The sequence below is a fragment of the Cavia porcellus genome, unplaced genomic scaffold (genome assembly GCF_034190915.1).
Source record: "Cavia porcellus strain 051 isolate PalLab524CR breed Dunkin Hartley unplaced genomic scaffold, mCavPor4.1 scaffold_1, whole genome shotgun sequence".
Lineage (NCBI taxonomy): Eukaryota > Metazoa > Chordata > Mammalia > Rodentia > Caviidae > Cavia > Cavia porcellus.
The window spans coordinates 101,625,449-101,651,718 of NW_026947484.1; the positions used below are offsets into that span (position 1 = coordinate 101,625,449).

General features: G+C 41.1%; 1 protein-coding gene across 3 annotated transcripts in view; it reads left to right on the forward strand.

The window, feature by feature from the left end:
- Positions 1-26,270, forward strand: part of Tek (TEK receptor tyrosine kinase) — a 130,564-nt gene that overhangs the window by 38,723 nt on the left and 65,571 nt on the right. For 2 of the 3 annotated variants that reach the window (XM_063252168.1, XM_063252170.1), the window contains exons 2-7: positions 5,874-6,185; positions 13,472-13,582; positions 14,106-14,258; positions 23,609-23,740; positions 24,159-24,299; positions 25,579-25,707. In XM_063252168.1, coding sequence (XP_063108238.1) covers positions 5,874-6,185; positions 13,472-13,582; positions 14,106-14,258; positions 23,609-23,740; positions 24,159-24,299; positions 25,579-25,707 — 978 coding nt within the window. Of the gene's footprint in view, positions 1-4,227; positions 4,301-5,873; positions 6,186-13,471; positions 13,583-14,105; positions 14,259-23,608; positions 23,741-24,158; positions 24,300-25,578; positions 25,708-26,270 lie in introns of all 3 variants that reach the window. The other variant, XM_063252174.1, reaches the window with a different exon arrangement.

A 26,270-nucleotide genomic window follows, 5' to 3' on the forward strand; every position in this document is an offset into this window, starting at 1 on the left:
CATTTTAGCAACAATCATGACCCTGAATTTCTTTCATGTCAGCTTCATTTCTTTGGTTTATTCTTCTAATAGTTCTCAGCGGGGTGTCTGTCAGTTTGAGCAGTTCTTGATTTATTCTTTTGTTGTGTAAGCAAGTCAGCCAAATGGCCTTCTCTGTCTGTATTGTTAACAAGCATTGTTCAGGGCCATCATGCAGGACAGAGATGTTGGTTACGGGTGTGGGGCTGGGTGTGTGCTGTAACTCTTTGGACAGCATAAGGTTAAGTGGAATGCAGCACAGGGCTGAATTAGGAGAGAGAGAGACACACACACACACACACACACACACACACACACACACAGAGAGAGAGAGAGACAGAGAGAGAGAGAGAGAGAGACAGAGAGAGAGAGAGAGAACAAACACATGTGCATCCAAAGACAGTCTTCCCACGTCAGTTATGCCCTCTGTAGCTGGACAGATATGGTTCACTTGAGAGCATCCTGCTCAAGGACAGAGTGCACAGGAAAGATTCTTAACGTCAGGCAGAGGGTTACCTGTGAGGAGGGCAAAACTCATGTCTGGTGTTTCTGTCCCTTTGTCCAAGTCCTTTCCACTTTTGGCTACCTCTTCTCAGTGTCATTCCTCTCTTGCCCCGGTTTCCCAAGCTTCTGGATTCTGCAGGTCCCTCCTGCCAAATTCCCTCACCCTAAGGATTTGGCAATAGAGTGAAAGAAAGGATCTCACAGAGAAATCAGAACTCATGGCCTGGGGCTGCTGCTGCTGTCACCTGTATGGAAAAAAAAAGCACCTCTTTCTATAAGTCTGTCACATTTAACCTTTATACAGTGAGACTTGATCAGGCAATCTCGAAGTCCCTTTCAGCTCAGTGTTTTATATGATGGTACCACGCTTCCTCCACCTCCCATAACAGAGTTAGTCTGTAAGGTGCATGTGTGCTACATGTTCAATAAAGTCTTACTGGGTGGATGCCTGGCCTATTTCCTGGAAATGCAAAAGTTTCCTACTAGTCCCCTGAGCCCGATTCTGTCTAGGATCTGTGTTAAGTAGTCAGAGTGCAAAATTTGCGGCAACTGAAGATAGCAAAGTATGCCATTCCCTTCAGCAGACAGACCAGAACCCTGTTTGGCTGGGAAGCAGGGATGGCAAGTGGGCAGCCCTGGGGGAAACTGGTTGGCACAACTCCTGTGTGAGAAGAGTTTGTTATTAGAGACGCAGCCCCGTCACATCCAGGATGCCCAACTCTAAACTCCCGCCTATGCAGGGAGAAAACTAGTGATTTCCTTTATTTACATTTTTGTGCATTTTGCTGTCATCTCCTTAACTGCCCAGCATCTTCATGGCCGGAGCCTAGAGAATACAGGCATGGCTAAGAGACTTACTATAGGTACAGAAAAGAACCGTGGAGAAAAACAACAGAAAAAGACTGAAGTGTGGTCATGTGCCCGGGAACTTTGGGGAAGGCAAGAAGAAAGGCGCCCAAACTACTTTAACCTAGGGTGATAGGGAAACGGCACTGTAGGTCACACACAGAAATTAATGCCAAGATAACCTAAGGAGAGATTTCAGATTACTGCAGAAGTGAATCTCACTGAATGTTAATTAACTCGTTGAAACCCTGCTCAGTGGTTACCCTTTTGTTTGGGTAGGAAGTTTGTTTTAATCTTCCTCTACCTCCCTAACTTGGCCTTAGTTAACTCCAATGGTCTGTTAGACTAATCCACAAACCTTCCTCCATCCTGAATTGTCTGATTGTTTACCACTGTGCTATCTCACAGCACCACGTGATTCTCTTTCACATGCCTATCATGGTGCCCATGCTGTTTATTAGTGTAATCCATTTTGTGTCTTTGTGTTTCATCCTGTCTTGTAAGCTATGGAGGGTGAGATTACATCAGTTTGATTCCTGCTGTCTCCAGGGCTGGTGTAGTTTTTAGCACATGGGTATTCAATACATTCGTGTACTAAGTGAATGAATGGACATACCAAAACAACGAGTGTGTTTTTAAACAATTTTTTCCCTTGTCTGGGCAGTATTAAAAATAATTAAAATTCAAGCAATTCTACCAAATACCTTGGGTAGTCGTATTCCAGGGATGGTTTTTGCTAATACCTTTTCATTTTATTGTCCTCTGGCTTCTGAAGTACTTTTGGCTAATATAATACTAATTTTCATCAAATATTCAGACCTGTAGGTAGCTACATCTGTTACAAAAGCGAGATGATCATGAACACTGTAAAAATATTAAACATAGCAAATAACAAACTTCCCAGAACAGTACAGACAGTTATAAAGACACAATGGATCATTCTAAACACATATTCGTGAAATCCCACCAGTACAATTGGAAAGTAATAAGAAGTGTCAGGGTATACTCCTTATGCAGTGATGTTAACTTCAGTTTCCATGCAGCTTGCCAGGGATGCTGGGAGCAGGGTTACTAAGAACCTGACTGTCCGCAGCTGCGTGAACTTGAATGGGGGCGGGAAGCACGCTGACTGGAGCCAGTGTGGCATGCTGACCTGGAATGCATTTTCCTTGATTTTCTGTTTAAATTTCATTTTCTTCAGCTCTTAGAAAAATGAGTTAAAATAGATGCCCTCTGAGTTTTAGATATTTTCAGTTAAGCAAAACCACCCCTCAAGTGAAATGTGATATGAAGCCCAAATGTAAAAAATAACAATTGGAGGTTGAGCAGCTCTGGATTGTATGGATGCAGATGCATACAGACGGATGCAGATCTGAAAGCTATTCGGTGAATTTTACTTTTTCTATTTTCACAAATATCAAGAACATCTTTTCGGAAAATGACAAATAATGATTCCTTGAAATGCAATCTGGAAAACATAGCTTCATCTTTAATGTCTAAATCAGTTCAGTTCTATTATGTGAGTATTGATTCAGGTCCAAAATAATTTCTATAGCTGTTTTCTTTTTTAAAGAAAAACATTTCCATATCTTAGTTGATGGCTCATTACTCAAAACAATATTGCATACAATTAAACAATGCAAAAACAAGAGTTAAACAATTTGAGTTCACTACAATGCGGTTAGTAACAAAATATTATTGTGAAAGATGAGATAATCAATATGGCACACAAAATTCAGTGAACAAAATATTTGAGAGCTTTGCTTTGCTTCATTTGTGATCACTGATTATGTGTTAACTTGGTAATGTCATGCTACATGGCAAGTATTTGCTTCCAGACAAGAACATATTTTTATGCAATGGCTGTAAAGTATCAAGATCTTTGCTATAGAAAAATAGTATTTTGTGTTTGTGCACATGCTGTGTGGGATTGAAGTCAGGCCATGTGTATGCTTGCAAGTGCTCTACACTCTTAGCCCTAAAAAATAACATTAATCCCCAAAATACATAAGGTATATACAATTCAATATACATCTTCTTATATTGTGCTCGTGGCCTTGATGATAGATATATTAGCTGAACTAATTTTAGAATTTGATCAGAACCTTCAGGCTGTGACTGTAATAGGAAAGGTGCCCGGCTCTGGACTGGTGTTGGCATCAGGCCAGGTGGACATGTCTTCTGATGGTCATTTCCAAGAGTGTGTCCCTAACTACAAATTCCTTGGGTGGCACCAACTGTGCTGTTGAGGTCAGTTCTTCTTCTTCTTCTTCTTTTTTTTAAAAGCAAATCAGAAAAAAAAGATAGAAATAATACAGGATTTTTTTTTTAAAAAATAAGAAATCAGCACTAATTTATACGTTGCCTATTGCTATATCAGAAGTAGTTAGGCATAAAAATGATCAAATAATCAAACAATGATAGCACAAATGGTTCCTTCTGATGAACTAACAGGGCTTAGTAGTTTAGTTAACAGAGCAGAGGTTTCATGAACAGTGGATACAACTCTGGCCTGTGGCTTTTGAAAGCATTCTGACGATGAGACCATGCCAGAGCTGACAGAGAGAGGGCTCTCATCGCTTTGAAAGGCTGCATGAACCCCTGGCTGCCCCCTTTTATTAAATTTTATTTTAACCTTTTTTTTTTCAACACCATGGGATGGCATCACATCCCCTATTACTAGCCCAAAGAATAGGAATAGGGGTAAAGGTTTGGAGTGAGTTTAGAGATAAATGAGACATAAAGAGACATACATTTTCTGGCTCTTGATCCCTTTCCAGCTACCCTCTTTTAGGGTAAGAAAAACATTTAATATTTGGCATTTAATGTTTATGTGTAACTAATATTCAATTTTAAAAGCCAATACAGGTGAGAATCCAGTGAAAAGTCTTCCTGCCTCGTTTTCTCCTGAAGATCCAGTTCTCACCAATAGGTAATTTTTGTCCTTAGTTTCTTTGTCACCTTCTAGAAATTCTTTAGATGGATGCAAGCAAATAAAAACATTAGATCCTTATTTTAAGAAAACTGAGAGGCTGATTTTTAAGATTCAGCTCAGGAACCTAAAGGCATTTCTTATTCCAAGCCCACACAGATGATTCTTCTGTTTCTGCTCTAAGTGCTGTGGAATGGACAGAGCTCACAGGTGGAAGAAGGTTTCCTATGACGACCATGCAGAATTAGGTGGCAAAATGCAGTCCTGTCTACACTCCCAGAGCACCTGATTTCCCTTCCCACCATTTAGGGAAAGGAAAATAGTTGGGAAGAGCAAGAAGAAAAAGCAACTACATCTATACCTAGAAACAACCTACATACAGTTTAAGAATGATTATCTTTTCAAATCAACTGCTTTTCTATTATTTCCTAAAAATATTAAGTGAGCTACACTTAGTGCCAGTGCCGGGAGTTCAGAGCAGAAGCCATGGTTTGGGCAAATCTCTCAACTGGTCCTAAAAATGGTGCTGGATGGAACTGGAGCTGGACGAGTGAGTGTTTCCTTCCTTTGATGAGCTCTGTGGAAAATGCTTGGAGCGATGAGAGCAGGAGATGAGGTGGTGTTCACTCACAGGCCGGCTGGGTTTGCCTGTGGAAGAGGAGGTGTGCACTGCTATTATTTTTGGAAGCTGTGCTGCTGCTAAGTTTCCCAGCTCATCTTCCCTTGCAACACTTTTATTATCCTAACCTGTGACCTCTTCCTGAGATATTAAAAGTTACCAGTGAAGCTGGAAATAAGATGGATGCTTTGAGGTGAAGCCTGGGAAACCTACTGTAGGAAAAATTCTCCCTCTATCCCATATATAACATACAAATATAGCTCCTCCTTATTGGCTTTGACTTCAAAAGCAAATTGAATGAGGATTTCAATATTTGGCATAAGCAGGTACTCAAATCAATTCTGATAAATGAATACTGGTCCATCTCAAAGTGCACAGCAATCATTGATTACCTTTCTATGGCATTTGGTAAAAATGTTAGCATTTGGTTTTGTTCCCTGTAATCTTAGTAACTATCAAGACAGTCTGTTAAATATGGGCAAAGAGTTAGTTTAGACTCAGGAGAGCACTTTCATTTTTAATTTCATTAAATTAGAAGTAGAATCCAGGTAAGTTGATAGAGCTTGACTACGCAAATCTTGAATGAAGATTGACCCTCCATCTTCTCACCCATCCATCCCTCCCTCCCTCCCTTCTTCCCTTCCTTCCTCCATCCACCCAACAAATATTTAAATCCTCTATGTATTAAAATTAGGCAGTGTTTGGGGTGACTCACACCTGTAATTCCAGCACTTGGGATGCTGAGGCAGAAGGACCTCCATGAGTCTGAGGCCAAACTAGTCTACATAGTGAGTTCAAGGCCAGCCTGAACTGGGTAACAAGATCTTGTCTTAAATCCCCCCAAAAAAGACAACAACAACCCACATACATCTCGACCCCAGAAATCCCAAGGTTCACCTCATGGAGCCATGTTAATAGCATGTGTCATATGTTATGCATTCTCTTTCCTTTTAGGGACAGTGCAAGGTGCCATGGACTTGATCTTGATCAATTCCCTACCTCTCGTATCTGACGCTGAAACATCTCTCACCTGCATTGCTTCTGGCTGGCAACCTCATGAACCCATCACCATAGGAAGAGACTTTGAAGCTTTAATGAACCAGCACCAAGATCCCCTGGAAGTAACCCAAGATGCAACCAGAGAATGGGCAAAAAAGGTCATTTGGAAGAGAGAAAAGGCTAGTAAGATCAATGGTGCTTATTTCTGTGAAGGACGGGTTCGAGGACAGGCAGTAAGGATACGGACCATGAAGATGCGTCAGCAAGGTAATAACCCCTAAATCACAGACAGGCAAGGTACGCTAGGCAGGCACACACATGGACATGTGCACGCATGCCAGTACACACACAGTTTTGGTAGCCGGTCCCTCAAAGTCTGCATGAACCGCCTGAGTACAAAGATTGAAGACCATGCCCGGATCTTGGTTAGCATTTCTGTCTCTGGTACAGACACTGTCAGAAATAAAAGAAACCATTCATGCCTATTTCCTCAGAGATGGGTCCCTAATTCATATGTTCTCTAACAGCGTCACGAAACTTGATCAAGATACAACTCTGCTACCTGTAGGTAATATGCAAATCAGAGCAGTTAGAACAACTGTCCATTGCCAAATTATTGGCTACTTTGAGATTTCTCATTTGATACTTTTTGTTTGTGACTTCCAGGAGTTTTGATAGGAAAGAGGTACAGACGTACAGTGTGAGTTCTCCTGGAAGGACTGGCCCTTTGCCCTCACTTTATAGCCTAAAATGAGTCAGATAGATGAAACTAGGGTTAGTGTGAGAGGGTATTACAAACTCCATTGGCAGAAAAGCAGGGATGCAGGGAGGACTGAGGAACTGGGACCTTCTTTCCCTGCTACCATTCTGCTTCCACAGGAATACTCAGGCTTTTTATGCATTAGCTACTTTCTTTGGGTCACTCATAACTCAAATAAAGTCTTTTGTTTTTGGTGCTGATTGAACCCAGAGCCTGTGCACTGAGCTCTATCCCCAGCCCTTTTTTATTTCTTACTTAGACATAATCTCTGTAAGTCATTAAGTTGCCCAGAGTAGTCTCAAATTTGGAATCCTCCTGCTTCAGCCTCCCAGAGTGCTGAGATTAACATGCATGTGCCATAATGCCAGCTCTTAAAGGAGTCTTTTCTCAGATTAATACTATCTAACCACAGCAGCTCATTTCTTGAGAGGTTAGATTTTTAATTATAAAATTGATCCAGATAAGTAACGCGCCTATGTACATTTCTGATTTGGCAGTTTCTATATAAAAAATTCTGCAGGATTTTTTTTCCCTCAAAGTTGAACGTATTTATAAATCACCAGCAAGTCTTGTTAAAATGTAGACTCTGACTCAGTAGGCTGTTAGAGAGAGTCATGAGACTGTGTATTTCTATGAAGGTCCCAGGTGACAAGACCCTGCTGGTCTTGTCACCGTGGATCGTTCTCTGAGGGGCGAGTCTGAGGTTCACCTGAAATTCTTCGAATTTGCTAATGGTAGTAAGAAAAAAGATTTAAAGGCAGAAAGCTCATTTCAAGGTCAAAAAGTGATAAAATAGCTGTTCATTATAAATGAAGGCAAGGATTTTCTTAGCAAAACTAGGACATTCACCTTTAAATGACATATGGGCAAGTGGGAAAAGCTCACAACAGAAATTCCCAGCGCTGCAGCTCTGGGTGAGGGAGGAGAGGAGGAACAAAGGGATGTGGGGTTTGCCAAAGCTATCACGGCTGGAAGTCTGCACTCCTGTCTGTCACACGTGGCATTGGGTTTGACTTGTGTTGAACCAGGACGTGGAGAATTAAAAACAACTATGATTTTCCCTCCAAACTGAGAGCTAAGTCACCACAGGCAAAGGAGATCTTAAATTCAGTCAACTGAGGCAAGGGAGGGGAATGAGCAATCGTGGAGCCAGCATGGAGTTTTGGTTCATGCTCTTCGGAGTCTGGCCTTCGGCAAGTTGTTTAACTGATTTGTCTCATTTATTATAGTTTGTGAAACAAAAGTAATACAGTTCTGTTAAGGTTTAAGTAATATGTTTTGTGCATTAAGCGAGTTCCCATATATGCCCTAATTTACACAGATATGCTCTTAAAAGCTTGTATGTAGTGGATGCTGCACAGTAAGAGACATTAATAATGGTAATTTGTAAGTAGAATTTGATGATCTTCCATTACAGCCTGTATTTGCAAACAACGCTGCATTGTACTTTCCATATCATTCGCAGTATTAACAGTTCACTCTGATTTTGAGCATGTGTTTTGTAAGCTATAATGATTCTATTTGAAAAGTTACAAAGTAACCCAGGGCTCATAGTAGATACGGGAGTGGAAATCAGCCAGACAGGGATTTGAACCTTGCTTTGAGCTGAGTAATATGGCTCAGGGCAGTTACTTAAATAATTGAAGTCATTGTTCTTTCTAGCTCAGAAAATAATGGAAATAAAGATTTTATTGCATTCAAAAATAAAATGAAACACTTAAAGATTGCTAACATCTTGGTCACAGATAATGAACCAACACGACTGCTGTGTTCAACAACTATCATTATTATAATGTCTTGAAGTAATAATTTAGAGACTACTAATTTCCTTATCCAATTGTAGAATTTTAAAAGATCATGCATTAACATAATTGAAGAGACTTATGCAAAATAGAAAAATAGCATGTTTCCCCCCCTGTATTTTAATAACAGCAGCATCTCAGACTGGCAAACATGTTCTCTTTTCTTTACCATACAGTGGGGGGAAATACGATGCAGAGAAAATGATATTCATTATACTAAACTGGGATAATGCCCAAAACTATGCCTTCATGCCACTGTTAATTCCTTAGAAAAACATTGTGGGGCCTTAGACATGCCTGCCCAAGGACATAGCAGGACCGGATAAACATCAGTCTATTCCTGCTTGCTGCTGACTAGTACACCAGGGAGGAAATGGAAAATCCATTTGAGATGTGCCAAAACACTGCTCAAATTGGCTCCCAGACCCTAAATAGCCAAACTCTTTTTTTATCAATGGCATCATCCAAAACAGTCAGCCGCAGTCTGTTCAAACCTCACTGGTGGTTCCATCTGGGGCTGGACAGTTAAACGGTAAATACAGTTGGAAACATTTTTAGATTCCAAAGTCTGTTTCAGAATGGTCTATCAGAGAAACATGGGTTTTCTTTTTGTTGTGTTTGAGAAACAGATTTACATTAGGGACATCAAACTGTTCAAAAGCTGACTTGTGAAGCTGATAGAGAGGAGCTGCCTGTATGTAAGTAACACAAGTGAACACATTAAAAGCATAAAAAATAAGTTTTGAAATCAGATTCTTCCTCACCAACAATCGTTCCTAAGCCTCTGTTTGTGCCGCACGCTGGGGATGTGATAGTGTTAACATTTCCTGAATATTTTTTTTTTACTTCCTGAATATTTATGATGTCCTGACATTCCACTCACAGCCTTATACACATTATATTTAGCGTACTGAATGTGTGTCAGATGCGACTACAGTGATCTTATTAACGGATGAGACCCATGACTGTTGTAGCTTAGGTATGTTCACTACCACTAAGTCCGAGATTTGGCAAAGTGAACTTGGGCCTGACCCCAAAGTCTTGGCTCTAACCAGTACCCTGTCCTGCCTTTCAAAGGCAGGTCCTCCCCTCCTGGACTGTTTAGTCTGGCAGAAGACATGCCCCATGGGTAAGGCTGTTCCAAGAAGGGCAGGGTGTCAGGAGAGTGGCTAGAGAGTAGGGACTGGGGAATCTTCCTGAGACACATCCACATGGGGACTGATGAGTAAGGCACAGACACACGGAGTGGAAGAGAAGGAGGGAAACTTGTGACTTGGACTTGAGTGCTGGGGCCAAGAGTGCAGGTCTGGAGAAAGGAAATAAAAAAGCTGACGTTGTAGAATGAGTGGGGCAGATGTAAGTCTGTATCTCAACTGCCTTACTCAGTTACTGTTAGGAGGCTTTAGGTGAGGGATGTATTCAGCCCAAGCTCGTCTCCCATGCCAATAAACTGGATATTCTGTATTCCCTGGGCTTTTGTGAAAATTATTCAAAACAATAATGGCCATAAAACTGCATTACGACACATACTACTTATCTAGGACACAACTGAAAGTTAATTACATTTTATTCATGATAAGAATCTTTGTTTATAACTTTCACAACCATTTACTTTTTTCTGTAGTCTTCAAGGACTAAGTGGATTGTGTTCTTAGTTCTTAGCCCATGTGGATGATCTTAAGCAAAACCCAACCTAGGCCTCAGGAATCTCATTTATAAAATGTGGCGGTTGGACTTTTAAGGCTTTTGAGTGGTAGCATTGCATAACCTACGTTAATAACCTTCTGAGTGCTAACCTTACATAATCTAAGCCGTTAGTGCTAATGTTACGTAAACCAAAGTCAGGTTCTTTGACTCAGATCCTGGCTTTCGCAGTAATCGCTGTGTGATCTTGAACAAGTTACTTAAACTTTCTGTACCTATTAGTGCAGATGAAGGCACCTGTTTCATAGGAGTTTTACAAAAATTAAATTCGTATGAAGTGTTTAGAACACTACTTGGTCCACAGTAAATATGGTTAAAATATGATTATTGCTTTTACGATACAATTAAGTCACAGGACAAAGATATGTGCTGAGTACAGGCCTGGCCCTTGTGCGACCAGGAAGCCCAGAGTAGAACTTGAAGGTTAGCTCTCCTCCCTTACTACGCAGAGGACATCAGCCTAGAGATGTGGATGCAGGAGGTGACAATCTGGACAGCAACAGAATTCTGATGTGGTGGTGCCCCTAAGAAAATGGGGAGCTTAGCGGGTACCATGTCTGAAACAGCCACAGAGTGGAGGGGTGCTGCACGAGAGCCGAGCCTCCTGGGAAATCTCAGTTCCTATTCAGAATACAATGCTGAGTGGGAAATCTCACGGTCAACTAAACAATCATTCCTCAAAAGGGCAGAAAATATAAACAAACCCCACAGAAAAGAACCATGGTATGAAACGGCCAGCAAGCCTTCTCACTGGAGCCCAGAGGCCCATCACAGAGAACATGAATTCACACAGTAGGATGGCAAGATGAAGCACCTTGTCAGTGTGAAGAGGAGCTCTACAAAGCTACCCCCATACTTCTATTGTCCCTGTTACCTTACCGGGGCCATTGATCTCTTTTGGTCCCACCAAGTAAACTACCAGGCACAACCATGTGACAGATATCAGTGCATCAGGGTTGCTACTCACATTTGGAAAGGATACTACGGGCATCTTGAGCTTGGCTGCTATGATTTAACAGTCTAACAGTACCTTATGGTAGAGATTATGACTTCTGAATTTAAGGTGAGAAAGCCGACATGTTCAAAGGTGAAGCTGCTCATTCATAAAGATCTAGAGGGTAGATTTGAGCCCAGGACTATCTGTTCTATCCCATGCTCTTTCTAGGTTTGCCCCAAGTCGTCATCTGCACCAAAGGTATTGGCATAGTTGGCCATAGAGGGGAGTCCGGGCAGAGTACTGTGCCCAAGTTGGCAGGCACAGCTCACAGCAAAGGGAAACAAACAGACAGATCTAAAGGTCGAAGCCTTCTGGTTGTGGTTCAGAGGCATCTCTTGCCCTCAAAGGGCAGCTATCGAAGCCAGAGATACACACACACAGCATTTGAGCAGTTATTCTCAAACTCCAATCTGAAAGCCACAGATGAGCTGAGAACTAGGCACAGGAAGCCCAGGTGCATCACAAGGCCCTCAGCAAAAGACTTTCCGACACTCGGGGCTTAGTCCTTGCACTGAAATTCTGTAGGAATCTATGTTTGCCTGAAGGTACAGGTGTTTTGACTTTGATTTTCATTTAGGTATGTTTTGATCACAGAATTTGTTACTCATGGAGAGGTGCTATGTGGCTTAAAAGAAGGCAGTCTCCTTGTAAATAATCAGTACATTGATAACTGGCATAGATTTTATAAACATTCAACAGATTGTTAATGGTGTTATTCAGATCTTCTATATTTTGCTGTTGTACTTTTCAGTCTATTTGATCAGTTTCTGAAAGTCAATTTGTTAATTTCATCATTTAACTGTTAGGTTTTGTTTTAGGTGTTTTGAAGCTCTACCTATGGGGCACGCATACAAATTCAGGAATATTGTATCTTCCTAAACAAGATGTACATAAAATCTTTGGATAGAATTTCATTAGATGGTGTATGGTTCTTTTTTACTGTCTTATAAAAACCAACTTTATCCCTAGAAATTTTGACTTTAGAGGTTTTTTGTTATAAATGTTACAAAACTGGTCTTAGTATTAGTTTAATACGTATTTTCTAGGCCTTCATTCTGTCTGCTTTGTCATCATGTTTAATGTGTAGCTCATAAACAGAGAACATGATTGCATGTATTTCAATTTATTCTGAGATCCTGTATCTTTTAACATATATCTGGTATGTCATCTGCCATCTTATTTGTCTTTTCCATATCATGATTTTTCTGTGGTTTTGTCTGTTCTCATTTAGTGTTTTGCTTATTTCCATCCTATCTGTCTCTACATGTTTGGGAAAGTTATATATATTGTTTTTCTTCTTTTAGTGGTATATTTTTAGTGTTAAATATTGTAAGTTTTATTTCTATTTTATTACTTTTAGTGGTAATGCTTGCATTTTAACATAGGTTTAACATTAAAAAGCCTAAAGTAAATCATTTCTCATTCCATAGTGTTTCTTTGCATATTATAATATAAAGGAATTCAGAAATGGATGTAATTGGGAGAATATTAGATTTTATTCACATACTTTTTCCAGTAAACCAGCACAAAATTTTATTCCAAGCCTGATAGGCAGAAGTTTTCAGTCCCTTGATTTATAATCTAAAAAGTCAAATAAATACACAAAAAGTCCCCATTTCTTCTTAGTACTGTCCTGTCCCATAACTATATCAGGTCATACATGTATAATCCAAGAGCAGATAATAAGATATTAGGTTCCTTCACTGGCTTTATTCTTCAGGAATCCCAGCATTGTGCTCAAACTATTTGGGAAATATTTGGAGCATTCTAAAGCAGTTAGAATAATTTCAAGCAGAGTAATAACCTCCACACAAAAGGAGCAAGGGAAAAGCTGTTTGACAAATGATCTTCTCTTTCCCACTCTGAAGAAGCTCACATTGTATTCATATTCTTTTCGACTTTGAGGATATTTGGTAAAGATCGGCAAAGGATGACAGATTCTTAGTTAATATAAATATAGTTCATAGTTAATGTCAGGGTTTACTTTGATATCAGATGTTGAACAACATATCCTCACCTCCCCAGTCATTTGCAGGGAAATATTGTATATTATATTGGATTGATATGTTTATGTTTTAAAGAGAAAATGACCGTTTCTTTCATCAGACTCTAAAGAATGTATGTATAAGCTTAAAAAAGAATAAAATCTGTTAGCCACTGTTATCTTTGATATCATAAAAAGCAACTGATTCCTGGAAAGTACCAGGTCTCATTTTTGAAGCTCAGTGTTCAGCTGCTCCTGAGAAAAATGTGTGACATTATTTTTGGTATTTGTTTTCTCTTTTAAAAGCTTCCTTCCTCCCGGCTACGTTAACTCTGACTGTGAACAAGGGAGATAATGTAAGTATATCTTTCAGAAAGGTGGTAACGAAAGAAGAGGATGCAGTGATTTACAAAAATGGTGAGCATATGTTCCATTTCTTTTTAATACTGTGGGGTGAGACATCAGATGATGCCAAACATGATAGATCATTAACTTATTGCAGTTTCAAGGACACATATTGGAAGTAAAGCTGCTGTAAGGCAAGCTTGTTAAGTTCTATGTAGACTAGGAGCCCTCTTAGGCAATGGGTTTGATTACTTAAGGATAGCAGAGTGGAGATTTAAATACAGTCTTGAATGTACCTGGTATATGTAATTATAATAAAACCTATCGTAATATAAGAGGGGTCCCAAATTGTGTTTCTCTGCAGATTATTACATAAAAATAAAAGATTTGAGGGACGGATGTATCTGGGAGAATGTTACATTTTATTCACACACCTTCTTCTGTTAACCAGGGGACTCGGGCAATGTTGTATTTCAAGCCTGACACAGAGGCAGAATTTTTCAGTTAAGTGTGAGGTGATTCACTTGTGAGGACAGACAGGGAAACAGGAGTGTTTGATGTGTAACTGTTGTTTCCCACTCCTCCCTCTCACCAGGTTCCTTCATCCATTCAGTGCCCCGGCATGAGGTGCCTAACATTTTAGAGGTGTACCTACCGCATGCTCAGCCCCAAGATGCTGGCGTGTACTCTGCCAGATACATAGGAGGAAACCTCTTCACCTCGGCCTTCACCAGGCTTATTGTCCGGAGTAAGTGACAGAGGCCACAATCTGGGATGGTGTTGATTATTAGGATTTCTAGTTGTGAAGAATAGAAACTGACTGGCTCATAAGCACAACTTAGCAACTGATTAGAAGGATACTAGGGACTCCTAACAAGTTGGAAAAGCTAAGAAGGTTCCAGAAAAGAGGTTCAGGGGCCAATGTGAGACTTACTGGGAGGCTGCAAGGTAGACTTCCTCTTAAAATGCTGCCAATACCATAACTTGGCCACCATGCAGTTTGCTTCTGAGTGTTGAGTTCATAGCAGAAAGAATCAAATTGGCCCAAAATATCAGACCTCTGTTAGCCCAGAGCAATGAGCTACAGGCAAAATTAGAGTCTTGCAGTACAGTTAGAAACAGGCTACCCCTATGGAGGGAATTCACAGTGAGGAGAGTCACCCTGAGAGGCAACTGCGAGCAAGGAACAAATTGGGCCTCCTGGGTCAAGCTCACCTTTAATTAAACATTTCCTGTAAATTCAGTGCTTTCCAACTCATTTTTCTCTCAAACGTGATTTTTATTTTTAGATTTGAAAAATGTAAGAGCTAGATAGAACTAATGAAAATTCCCTCTCATATAACTTTGTAGTGAAGATAACCATTATCATAATTTTTTACAGGAAATTAATCTGTAGGAATAAGAGATTTGCCCTGGATTTTGTCCAACTCTATTAGGAAATTTGTGATATTAAATATGTAGGCCATCAGCTCTACATACCCGCCATTAGTCTATACCAGTGAGGGTGGACCTTTAGAGCTTTCATGGGTAACCAACAGCCAGCTGCAGCGTGGGTGCTGTTGGTTCACTGCCCTATACTGCTCTGTGACATCATAGAGATATCATAATTGACGTCTGTCATTCAAGATGTGTTCTGCTTTGCTCTTCATCCAACCATCCATCCATTCAGCAAAATGTATTGATCACGACTCTGCCAGGCACTGTGTTGGTACTGAGAACTGAGTGTGACAAGAAAGAAGAAACAATTTGAGTCATTGTAGGAAAATGAGTGCACCTTGAGACCATAGTGTAAAGGAAATACATCAGCTTAAATATCTCTTATATGACAAACCCAAAATATAAATAAAAAGCAAAATAAAAAGATAGATAACCAAAAGGAAGATAGATCTTTTGCAAAAGGTAAGGGGCCAAGAGGTGGAGAGAAGGATGAAGAGAGGGGAATGGGTTGAAAAAGAATTATATGTTATATACATGTCCCACCTCCCTATGAAGAATTTAATCGTTATGTATTGCAAGTGTGTGCTAATACAAAGTGAAAACTGAAATGGTCTGATGAACCGCTATCTTTTTTTAAAAAAATTTTTTATCGGTACCGGGGATCAAACTCACAACTGCCTGCTTGCAAGGCAGGTGCTTACACCGCTGAACTAAATCCCCAGCCCCAAACTACCATCTTTTAGACTATTCCCAGTCAGAGCGGCACATAATATAATTAGATAGATATTGCAATATGAAAGGTGTGGTTCATTTGGCTTACACCCTGTGCAAAGACACCTCTTTGGGAATAAAATACTTCAAGTATTTATAGGCAAGACTATTTGAGTTTGAATCAGGAGGACTCTGTTGATGGGCCCAGCACCCATTTCCTCCCAAAAGACTGCTGTCTTTCACTTTCTCTACTAGACATCAGGGCAGTGTTTGAGTAAGACTGTTCTTTTAAAAACTGTAATATACAACTATATTCTAGTAAGACTGCAATAGTCAGCTTTCAAGAGCTGGCTTCTTATTAGGCCTACATGAAGTCTCTGCTGACCTGAGTCCCTTCAATTCTGCTTTTATTTCACTGCACAGAAGAGTCTGGATGGCAAGGAAGCAATTCACCAATACTTAGGTCATTTCTAGTCTGATGAAGTGTGCAAGGGATTTGAACTCTGGGGTAAACTGTTACCACATCAGGAACATCAGGTGATACATGGATCTTTAAGAATAGAAACAATGGAGTGGCCTTTCTACTTTCCTCTCTCACTGAACACAACACTTCCAACACTAGATGTATGGGATATTTTTTTTCCTCTACACCAAACAATTCTTCAGCATACTTTGGCTGGGTATCCTACAAGTTGAAATAATTTTGATTATTTCTCTAGAGACAGCACCAGATCCACAAGTTACTAACTCAGTCCTCTATGATACCCCCACTTCACATGCCAGTTGCAAGCCCTGGGCAATGACCTGTGCTTCCAACCAATCAGCTATAAATCAAGGGTCCCTAAGATCCTCTGCGAGGTTTGATTAATTTGGTAGGACAGCTCACAGAACTCAGGGAAATGCTTGTTACCAGTTTATCATAGAGGATATTGCAAAGAATACAGGTGAGCAACCACAGAGGAGATGCCCAGGACAAGGTAGGTGCAGAGCTTCTATGCACTCTCTAGGCACCCTACCCTCTTGTCCTTTTGGGGTTTTATGGTTGCTTCATTACATGGGTGTGGTCAGCTCATCTTGCAGCCTTTAGCTCCTTCTAGAGTTTGGCGGGTAGGGCTGATGTTCCAATTTTCCAATAATACCTTTCTGGTGATCAGATGTTATTCTGAATCTGTTTAAGGGGTTCACTGCCCTGACGTTTAGTGGAGAAAAGTCAAAGATAGCAGTCTTCTGGGAGGAAACAGGTATGGGACTTATCAACAGATTCCTCCTGGTTCAAATTCAAATAGTCCTGCCTATAAAATACCTTGCTGTATTTTCTACCCATAAAGGTGTCTTTACACGGGGCATAAACTATATGAACCACACTTTTCATATTACAATATCTATTTAATTATATATGCACTTGCTCTAATTGGAAATAACACAGGGGATAGTGGTTTATCATATCCTTCCTCCCAGGCATCTTACTAACATGAAAAGATAACTCTTCACTTTGAAGATTCCAAGGGTTTTATGAGCTACGTGCCAGGAACTGGGGCAGAGACCAAATTTCTTATAAAGTCACATTTTAAAAATGTCAAAACAAACATGATTTAGTAGAGAGTAGAATGTGACACTCACCTGAACTTTTAGTTCAAAGCAAAAGACTTCAAACATATTTTAAAACCAAGTTATCTTTTCTGGCTGCTTGAAGTACATGGTCATTTCCCTTCACTGTAAAGAGTATTTTTATGAAACCATGTAAATAATTCTAAAGTTTGAGTTGGATCATAATCATTTTACTTAAGAATATTGTCCTCAGTACAATTTCTTTGATGTTTAATAAGAGATGAGATAACCTGGCTGGGCATGGTGGTGCATGCCTGTAACCCTAGCACACAGAAGGCTGAGGCAGGATGATTGTTGAGAGTTTGAGATTAGCCTGAGCTACAAAGTGAATTTAAGACCATCCTGAACTACACAGGGAGACCCTGTCTCAAAAAGACAAAAATAAAGCAAACAAACAAAACCGAAATGAGATAAACTGAAGACATTTGCCCATTTCTCATATCTTTAGATTATTTCTCCAGAATGAACTGAAGCCTAGAAATGGGGCTTAAAGAGTTTATGCTAAAAATCCCATTGGTGGGCCAAGAATGTGGCTCAGTGGCATAGTGCCTGCCTGGCAAGCACAAAGTTCTGAGTTTGATTCCTGATAGCAAAACCAAAACTAAAACCAAAACCAAACCAAACCAAACAACAAAAACAACAAAAAAACCCTCACTGATTATATTTGTAGGATTTCCTGAAACACGTACATTTGTTTCATGACAAAGGAGTTTTCACTAGTTTTGGTGTGCCACAAACAATTTCTTAAAATACAGAATTAAAGGCTTTTGAAGGAAATTATAGATTGTAAATTACCAATAATAAATTCTTCCCAATTTCTCATTCCCAACAGATCACCCTTATGACTCTTTTCAGGGGTGAGTTGAACTGAGATAGGCCTTCGGGTAGCCATGGGGCTGAGAACACAGTTTCATGTACCAGAGGCCCATTTCATCTCTACTGTTGGCCATCATTGTCACATGGTAAATAACAAGTCTGGCTTTCAGGTTACCATGGATTGTGCCGAGGCTCTCCGCCTTCATAGCGTGAGGAATATAAATATCAGCGCTTAAACATCTTTTGCTTTTTCAGTTAAGTAGAGAAGGCTGTAAGAAATGATGTGGGTGGACAATTTTCCAGATTATTTTAAATAAAATGTTGATAACCAGGAGCTCTTGCCAAAGAGATTATGGGGTTACATCAGCTGGAGGTACAGGCCCAAGCTTATCGCTGCGAGATAAATATCAGGGCCAAGGAAGGCTGCAGTGCCCTTCAGATGAGATATGAGACTCAGATTTCTGACTGCAAAAGACCATCCCAGCCCCCTGGTTTGTCCTTACATTAGCAGATAGCATTGGACCTAATTAAAAAGTACTAGAGAGGAGTAACCAGGAAAGGCGAATGTAGGGAGATTTTACCACCCTTGTGCTGTTGATTTTGTGTATATTATTTGACTTGTTTCTGTTCCCTTTCTAGCTAAAAGAAAAGTAGGTGGATGCTATTGGCAGTTCCTTTCTGGTTCAGCCTTCTTCTTCTTTACGTATCTCTAGCCAGAGGTTCTCAGACTGCAGCCTGTGTCAGAATCGCCAGGAGGGCTGGCTGGGCATAAGCTACTGGGTCACCACCTGAGTTTCTGTGACAGCTGGCTGTGGGTGTGTGGGGAGGGCTAACATTTGCATTTCCATCAGATCTCCAGGTGACAGCGAGGCTCTGGGCCAAGGACACTTGTGAAACGTTGTTCCGGTCCTAACCACACACACAGCTCTCTGAACACGCCCTGTCCCGCTCCCTGCCTTGCCTCTCCCCGGAGCCCGTGCTCCTGCATTACCTTCCTCACCGGAGGGGAGGGTGCAGCACCAGATTCAGCTCACGTCCCAGTTGCTCGGGAAGTCTTCTTCCATACCGGCTCCTGTTCCCATGGCGGGATTCAGTCCTCTTGTTTCTGTTTCTGTCCTTATTTACTCTGTACATGTCTGCCTTCAATTTTAGATAATTAGCATTTAGAGGGCAAAGACTGTATTTTTTAGCATATGATGTTTACATTCATCTTAGGGAGGAGGCACGTATACTTCTGTTAATGTTTTCATTTTCCTTCCCCTACTGCCCTACCACTTCACTCCTTATGGCATCTCTCTCTCTGCTTGCTCTTATATGTTTAATTTTTAAAGCACTATTTATACTTTGGGTTTCTCTTACAAGAGAAGTTATGCAATATTTAAGTTTGTGTGCCTGATTTATTTCACTTAACATATGGTCTCAAGGTGCATTTTCCTAATAATGACCCTGGTTGATTTTTCTTTATGGCAGAGTAGTATTCCACTGCATAAATACCACATTTTTCTTTATCCATTTGTCTGTGGATGAACAGGCCACTTTCAAAATTTAGATATTATGAGTTACCCTGCTATTGTATAAACACAGATGTGTATGTATCACTGTGATATGATGCCTTTAGTTTTTTTTTTTTTTTTTTTTTGGTACCGGGGATCAAACTCACAACCTAATGCATAGCAGGCAAACACTTGAGCAGCTGAGTTAAATCCCTGGTCCCTGATGCCTTTAACTCTTTTAGGAAGATATCTAGAAGGAGAATAGCTGAGTTAAGTGCAGTTCCTACTTTTCAGTTTTTGAGGCATCTCCATACTGATTTCCACAGCAGTTGTGCCTATTCACCTTCCTACTGCCTGTTTTCAGGGTCCTGGTGCACAGAATATTGTTTTCTATCCTTTGAGTCTTAATTTACAAATTACTTTTTGGAATAGATGTATCTCTTGATGCAATAAATTATCAGGTTTTGCTTTTTGATTCAGTCTGCAATCTCTGTTTTTTAATTTTGGCACAGAGGCTATTTACAGTGAAAGGTATTGAATTATTCATGTCGACAATTGATTATTTTTGTGTTGTTGATTATTCTCTTTTTGTTTCACTGTTTGCCCTCCTTGATGAATCGATTCATTTGAACAGGAAGAAAGCATTTGGCCTTGCTGGCTTAATTGTCTCTTTCTAAGATAGCTCTGAGAAGTTTTCGGGCGTGCTGCTGCCACGGTCATGACTTTCCTAAGGCGTTCTTTGTCATGCCGAACCCTTATTTGCCCATATTGGACGTACTAATCTCCATTAAATGTCGTTCACTTTTAGGGCTTGAAATACTTCATGCCATGTTCTCTTGACATTTAAGTTTGGTGTTGAGAAGTCTGCTCCAATCCTAATGTGTTCACCTTCCTAAGCGATTTTGTTTTTCTTTTGTCTGGCACTTTGAAGAATCTATCCTTATGACCTCTGGGAGTAAGACTGCTGTGTCATGAAGAGTTTGTTTTGTTACAATACTTTGGGTTCTGTAAACTCACTTGCATGTATGTTGAGTTCTTTTCCCATAGTTAGAGAGTTTTCTGCAGTCAGATTTTTTATTCCATTTGTGCTGTCCTTTAATTTTTCCCTAATTCTAGGCTTAGGTCTTCTTTGTGTCACCTATTTTCACGGCCTCTGTTTGGTCAATTTGTCATTCATGTTTTAAATGGTTTTGTCAGCTTTCTCCTTTTGGGGGCTCTTTAATCAGTTTGTTAGTTTTACTATCTGGTTTTGCCATCATTAGTACCCCGTTTCTTTGCTTCCCGTTTATCGTTTTGTGCATCTCAGCTATCTGGCATTTGATTTCTTCTCCACTAATGCTCCTTGTATTTGCTTTGGGAGTGTTGGGAGTCTCTGGAGGCATTTTGTGGCTTGGTTTTGCATGCTTCCCATTTGTTCTGAGAGTTGAGGACAAATAGAGGGAAGAGGTTTTGTTGTTTGCATGAACATCTCTCTAGTTAGGTTCTGTGTTCCTGATGTGATCTTGGTTTTGTTAACAGGTATTGTTTTACCACTTCAATCTATTCAGTTTACTACCACTGCTTCTTCTTGTTGTTCTTTTTCCTGTTCCCTTTCTTTTTCTTCTTCCTCTTCTTGTTTTAGGACAGTCTTGTATTTAGTCCAGGCTGGCCTTAAACTTGCAGCAGTCCCCTGAGCCACCCTGTCTGGCTTCCATTCATATTAATTGTGTTGACCCGAGTCACTTGGTTGTAAGGAGAGAACTGCTGCAGGCATTCTTCATTTAATGACCAGCTTTCATTCTGGTGACTAGATCATGAAATTAATTGTTCACTAAATGAGGAATTGTATATAGTGTGTATGTTACAATATCCAGAACAAAGAAATGGTCAAATGAAACCCTTTGCTTTTATTTGTATAACTCTTACATTAGTACTGTAATGTAGATCAGAATCTAAAACTATCATGCTGTATGGTACAATCAGCAAAAATTACGGTACTGTACTGTAGAAGAAGCCACCATGGGGCTGCACTGCCACACACGTTCCCGCGTTGTAATTCTGGATGCAAGTCGTAAGGCTGAGGGGTAGCTCGTAAGTCGGAACCACATGTCCTGGTTGTAAGTCCAAACAGTCCTTAAACAGGAAGGTCATTAAACCAGGAATATCTGTACTGGTTATAATGGCATCCACAGATCCAAACATGTATCAATCATGAACAATAAAACTTGTTTTGACAATTTTATCTTTAGAAACTATTCTATACTGCTAGTTTCAGTCAGTCTGTGCTAAGAGGTGAGTGAGAAAGAGGAAGGAGAAAGCAAGGAACTAAGTAAAAAGAGAGAGAGAGACCGGAGATGCTAGTAGGTAACGAACAGAAGGGCAGAGTCTGTTAGAGTATTTCATGGTGGGCGTAAAGGACTGGAGGGTTTCGGAGAATATGTTGGAGGTGGGAAGTATAATTAGAGACTGAAGGAAGCTGTGTGTTATTGAAAGTTGTTAATATATTTGTAATTAGTTCTGTTTGGATGCTCTAAGCGCTGTTCTGTTAAGAGTTGCCCCAACACAGCTATGCATGGTACCATGCAAGGCTATGTCTCTCTCTCTCTCTATATATATATCTACGGATCTATATCTGTAGAATTTGTTATAGTGAATGGTGGAGGAGACAGAAGACAAGGGGAGAACAAAGGAAAAAGAACAAAGGGGAAGAAAATAAAAAAGAGAAAAGAAAGAGACATCAGAACAAAGGAAAACTGTAAAAAGAAAAGAAAAAATATTGATGAAGAAGCAAGAACCAAAGAAGGAAAAAGCACAAAGAGAACCCACAACAGACAAGCAAGTAAAGCACCCCAAACCTCTGGTCAGCTCGCACACTACAGAGCCAGAGTGTGTGCACATTTCCCGTCGTCTGCTTTCAAGAAGCCACGCCTGAAAGTGGGTTGCTTCACTGCCTGCCTGGAAGTGGTGAGGGCTGGCAGTCTCTCTGGACCTGCTCATGGCTGCAAGCCATGCCTTGGACATGCCAACTGCGGACCTTCGTCTCTGTCCCAAGATCCGACCACCCTCAATTAATTTGAAAAGAACAGGATGTGAAGCAGTTTTCCCCCATAGTCAGTTTTCTCAGTGACTCTGTCTGTTCCTTTGCACTGAGACCTGGTCCCTGACTCAAGGGCTCCACTTTTGAGAGGTGAAAGTTGTCACTGTCCCCAGGCAGAAGGCCTCTTCGGCCAGTCAGGACAGTGGACACTGGGAGGATTGCATGCAGCATCAGGTCTTTCTAGTGTGGAGGGGAGCAGTAGGAGTGTCCACTCTGCTCTGCTTCCTTCAATCTCTTCCCCTCCTCCGTATCTCTGGAGACATCAGCAGGTCCCTGTGTGCTAGGTCCCCGTTTAACTTCTCTCTGCCTAGAACTGGGGCTTCCCTTGTTGCCCCTAGGCGATGGGCCACGGCTGTTACGTGGTGAAACCCAGCAGGGACACAGTGTTCCCTGGTGTTTGGAAGGATGGATGAGGGGAGAGGGTCTGCCTGTTTGTATTCTGGATTTCTCTTTCTCTGGTGTCAGTGTGTGGCTTCCGTGGGGCCCAGTCTGCGGCTGGCTCCCACACTGGGTTTCTCCACTACGTGGTGGGTGATTATGTGGGTTCCTATCCCAGGCCTGTGCGGCACTGTGTCCCCCCACTCTTGTTGTCATAGCTACTCTCCAGGTGGCGTATTCGCTGGATAAAAGTTGTATAGTGGGGTGCAGGTGTCTTGCCCCTCCACTTCCTCTTTTATACTCAGATATTCGGTTGAATCTAGAACAGCCATGTTTCAGGTTAATTTTCTGTATCTGGATGTGATTGCCTCCCGTTTCGAAATATCCACATTTTCTAGTGACTGGTTCCGGAGCCACTCCAACACACCCTCTCTAATTGGGCATTTTAGAAAGCTTACCAAAGACTGTGTTTTATCTTTATTTACCATTGTGTAAAATAACTCACACAAAGTAGGTGCTCGGGAAGAGTTTGTGGAGTGAGTGTGATTACTCATCACCATCTGTTTTCCTTAACAAAAGGATGTGAAGCTCAGAAGTGGGGACCTGACTGCAATCGCCTGTGCACTGCTTGCATGAACAATGGTGTCTGCCACGAAGATACCGGGGAATGCATTTGCCCCCCTGGGTTTATGGGAAAGACATGTGAGAAGGGTGAGTAAGGAACACTCACTGAGTAATCTGTACATTTAAAAAGCTATTGTTACTGGATTCAGCACTTTAAATTGAGTATAGATAAGAACAAGAACTAAATGGGCTCTATTAGGCCCATATAGTACCTTTGTACCATTAGAACCAGCTTCCCCTTCCTAAAGGACTTTTGTACCATAATTAACAATGCGACTGTCACTGTCTAGGTTTATGGAGTGCACAACCTGCAAAGCTGTGAGTAGTAGCCCTGATGTTTTTTCATTTTCTGCAAAATGAACCACAGTGACGATCTCTGCTGGCCCAGGCCACAGCAGAGTTTAGTCTGTTGACTAGCATAGGAGGGTTTCTTTAAAAGAAAAATCATGCATTTCAGTGGGTTGCAATTTAACTCTGAATCCGCTTTTTTTTCTCTCTCTCAAAGCATGTGAGCCGCACACATTTGGCAGAACTTGTAAAGAAAGCTGTACTGGACCTAAGGGATGCAAATCTTATGTGTTCTGTCTCCCAGACCCTTACGGGTGCTCCTGTGCCACAGGCTGGAAGGGGCTGCAGTGCAGTGAAGGTGGGCACCAAGCATCCCCAACGGGCAGAGCTTCCGCCGGTGTGAAAGGGTGGACCTGGACTGCTCAGGCACCTGTCTGTTGCTGGGCCCCGGGGTTTTACATTGCAGATGCCTTCACCCAGGAAATGACACCGTCCTGCTGAGTCTCTGGGCCTTTCAGGAGGCCTTGGCCCCAGGGAACCTACTGACTTGCTGGTGTGAACAGGGCCTCACTGGGCATTTCCAGCAAGCTCCGAGGTTCCGTTTTCATGCCATGCTTTAAATAGGAAGATCATGGAAGACTTACTTTTCAGTGAGCTATAAGAACCAGAGTTTTTAGGTCACACACAGACAGGATTCAAGATTTGAAAATGAAACCGTTAAGATCTTATCAGTGCAGATGTTACTCAAGCAGTACATGATTACAGTACCACCCCCAAGCTAATTAGCATCTGTTTTCTCACATAGTTATCTGTGTGTGTACCTTTGTGTTTAAGATTTCTCTTCCCAACTTAATTACTCTCTAGTTTTTTTGTTTGAAGCAAGGTCTTGCTTTGTAGTTGAGTCAGGCGTTGAGCTCACTATGTAACTCAGGGGGCTTGAATTTGAGGTGATCCTCGCACCTCAGCCTCTTGAATGCTGGGATTATAAGTACAAACCATCATGCCCAGATTATAAAACAGTAGTATTAACTATAGTTACTGTGCTGTGGTTGTCTCCAAAACTAACTCAAAGTGCGTAACTGAAACGTAGTGTACTTTGACCTGCACCTCCTCATTTTCCTCACCCTCCAGCCCTTGGCAACCACTGTTCTCTGCTCCTGTGAGTTCCACTTTTTTAGATTTCACATATAAGTGAGATCAAAAGTGTCTGTCCTTCTGTGCATGGCTTATTTCACTTCGATCATGTCCTCTAGATTCAATCATGTCATCAAAAATGACAGATGTCAGCCTCCAGGTTTCCTTCCTTTTGAATGTTGAAGAATCCATTGTGTGCATATATATTTATCTACCTGTACCACATTTTCTTTTGTCTGTGCTTAGTTTTTTATTAGTAGTATGTTTGCTGTACATCATTCATCACAGGGAGTTCATATATGTACATAACACATCTTAATTATTTTTACTTTTCTTTCCTTTACCCCTTCTATCTCTTTGTTTCCTTCCTGTTTGCAAAAGCTCTTTCTCCCTACTTCATAAGAATTAAAATCGATAGCTTTGGGGCAGCATAAAGCTAATGATCTACAGGCTCAGTTTTCTGCCTTCCTCCCATTAACACAGGTCTATGTCTTTGTTTACAGAATGTCTCCCTGGCTATTATGGCCCAGACTGCAAGCTTAGCTGCCACTGTGCCAATGGCGAGATTTGCGATCGGTTCCAAGGATGTCTCTGCTCGCGAGGATGGCAGGGCCTGCAGTGTGAGAGAGAAGGTAAAGCAAGGTAACACTGTAATCAGGGGCGCGCCCCCTGCCTGGGCAGGCTTTATTGGTGTGATTCTGTCCACGGTATCCTAAATCCCCAAGCCACTGTTCCTCTCCAGGATTTGCGAAGAATTTACCCCTACTCTTCAGAACAGCATTCTGCTTCCTTTCTGTAGTGGACCTTCATCCTCGCTAGTGGGTTATTCCCCCCGGAATAAACCAGTGCTCTCTAGCACGTTAAGGGATGAGTGGCCCGCCAAGAGCTCCCTGCCTGCACTCTTCTCGTTCACCAGCCTGTTCCTTGGCTGGAAAGAGTTACTCCAGAGGGATTTGGACCAAAGATGTCTTCAAAAAGAGATAAAAAGAATGCAACTAGAAAAGATTGCACTCACAGTGAAATTTAAGTAATTTAGGTTCAAAACTCACAGATCAATCCAACCTACTACCTTTTCTAAAGAAACAGCTTTGAGGTACAATTTTATAGCATAATGTTCACCCTTTTAAAATGTGTAACGATGATTTTTAGTTTCTTTGCAGAAGTGTGCAATCATTGCTATAATTTTAGATCATTT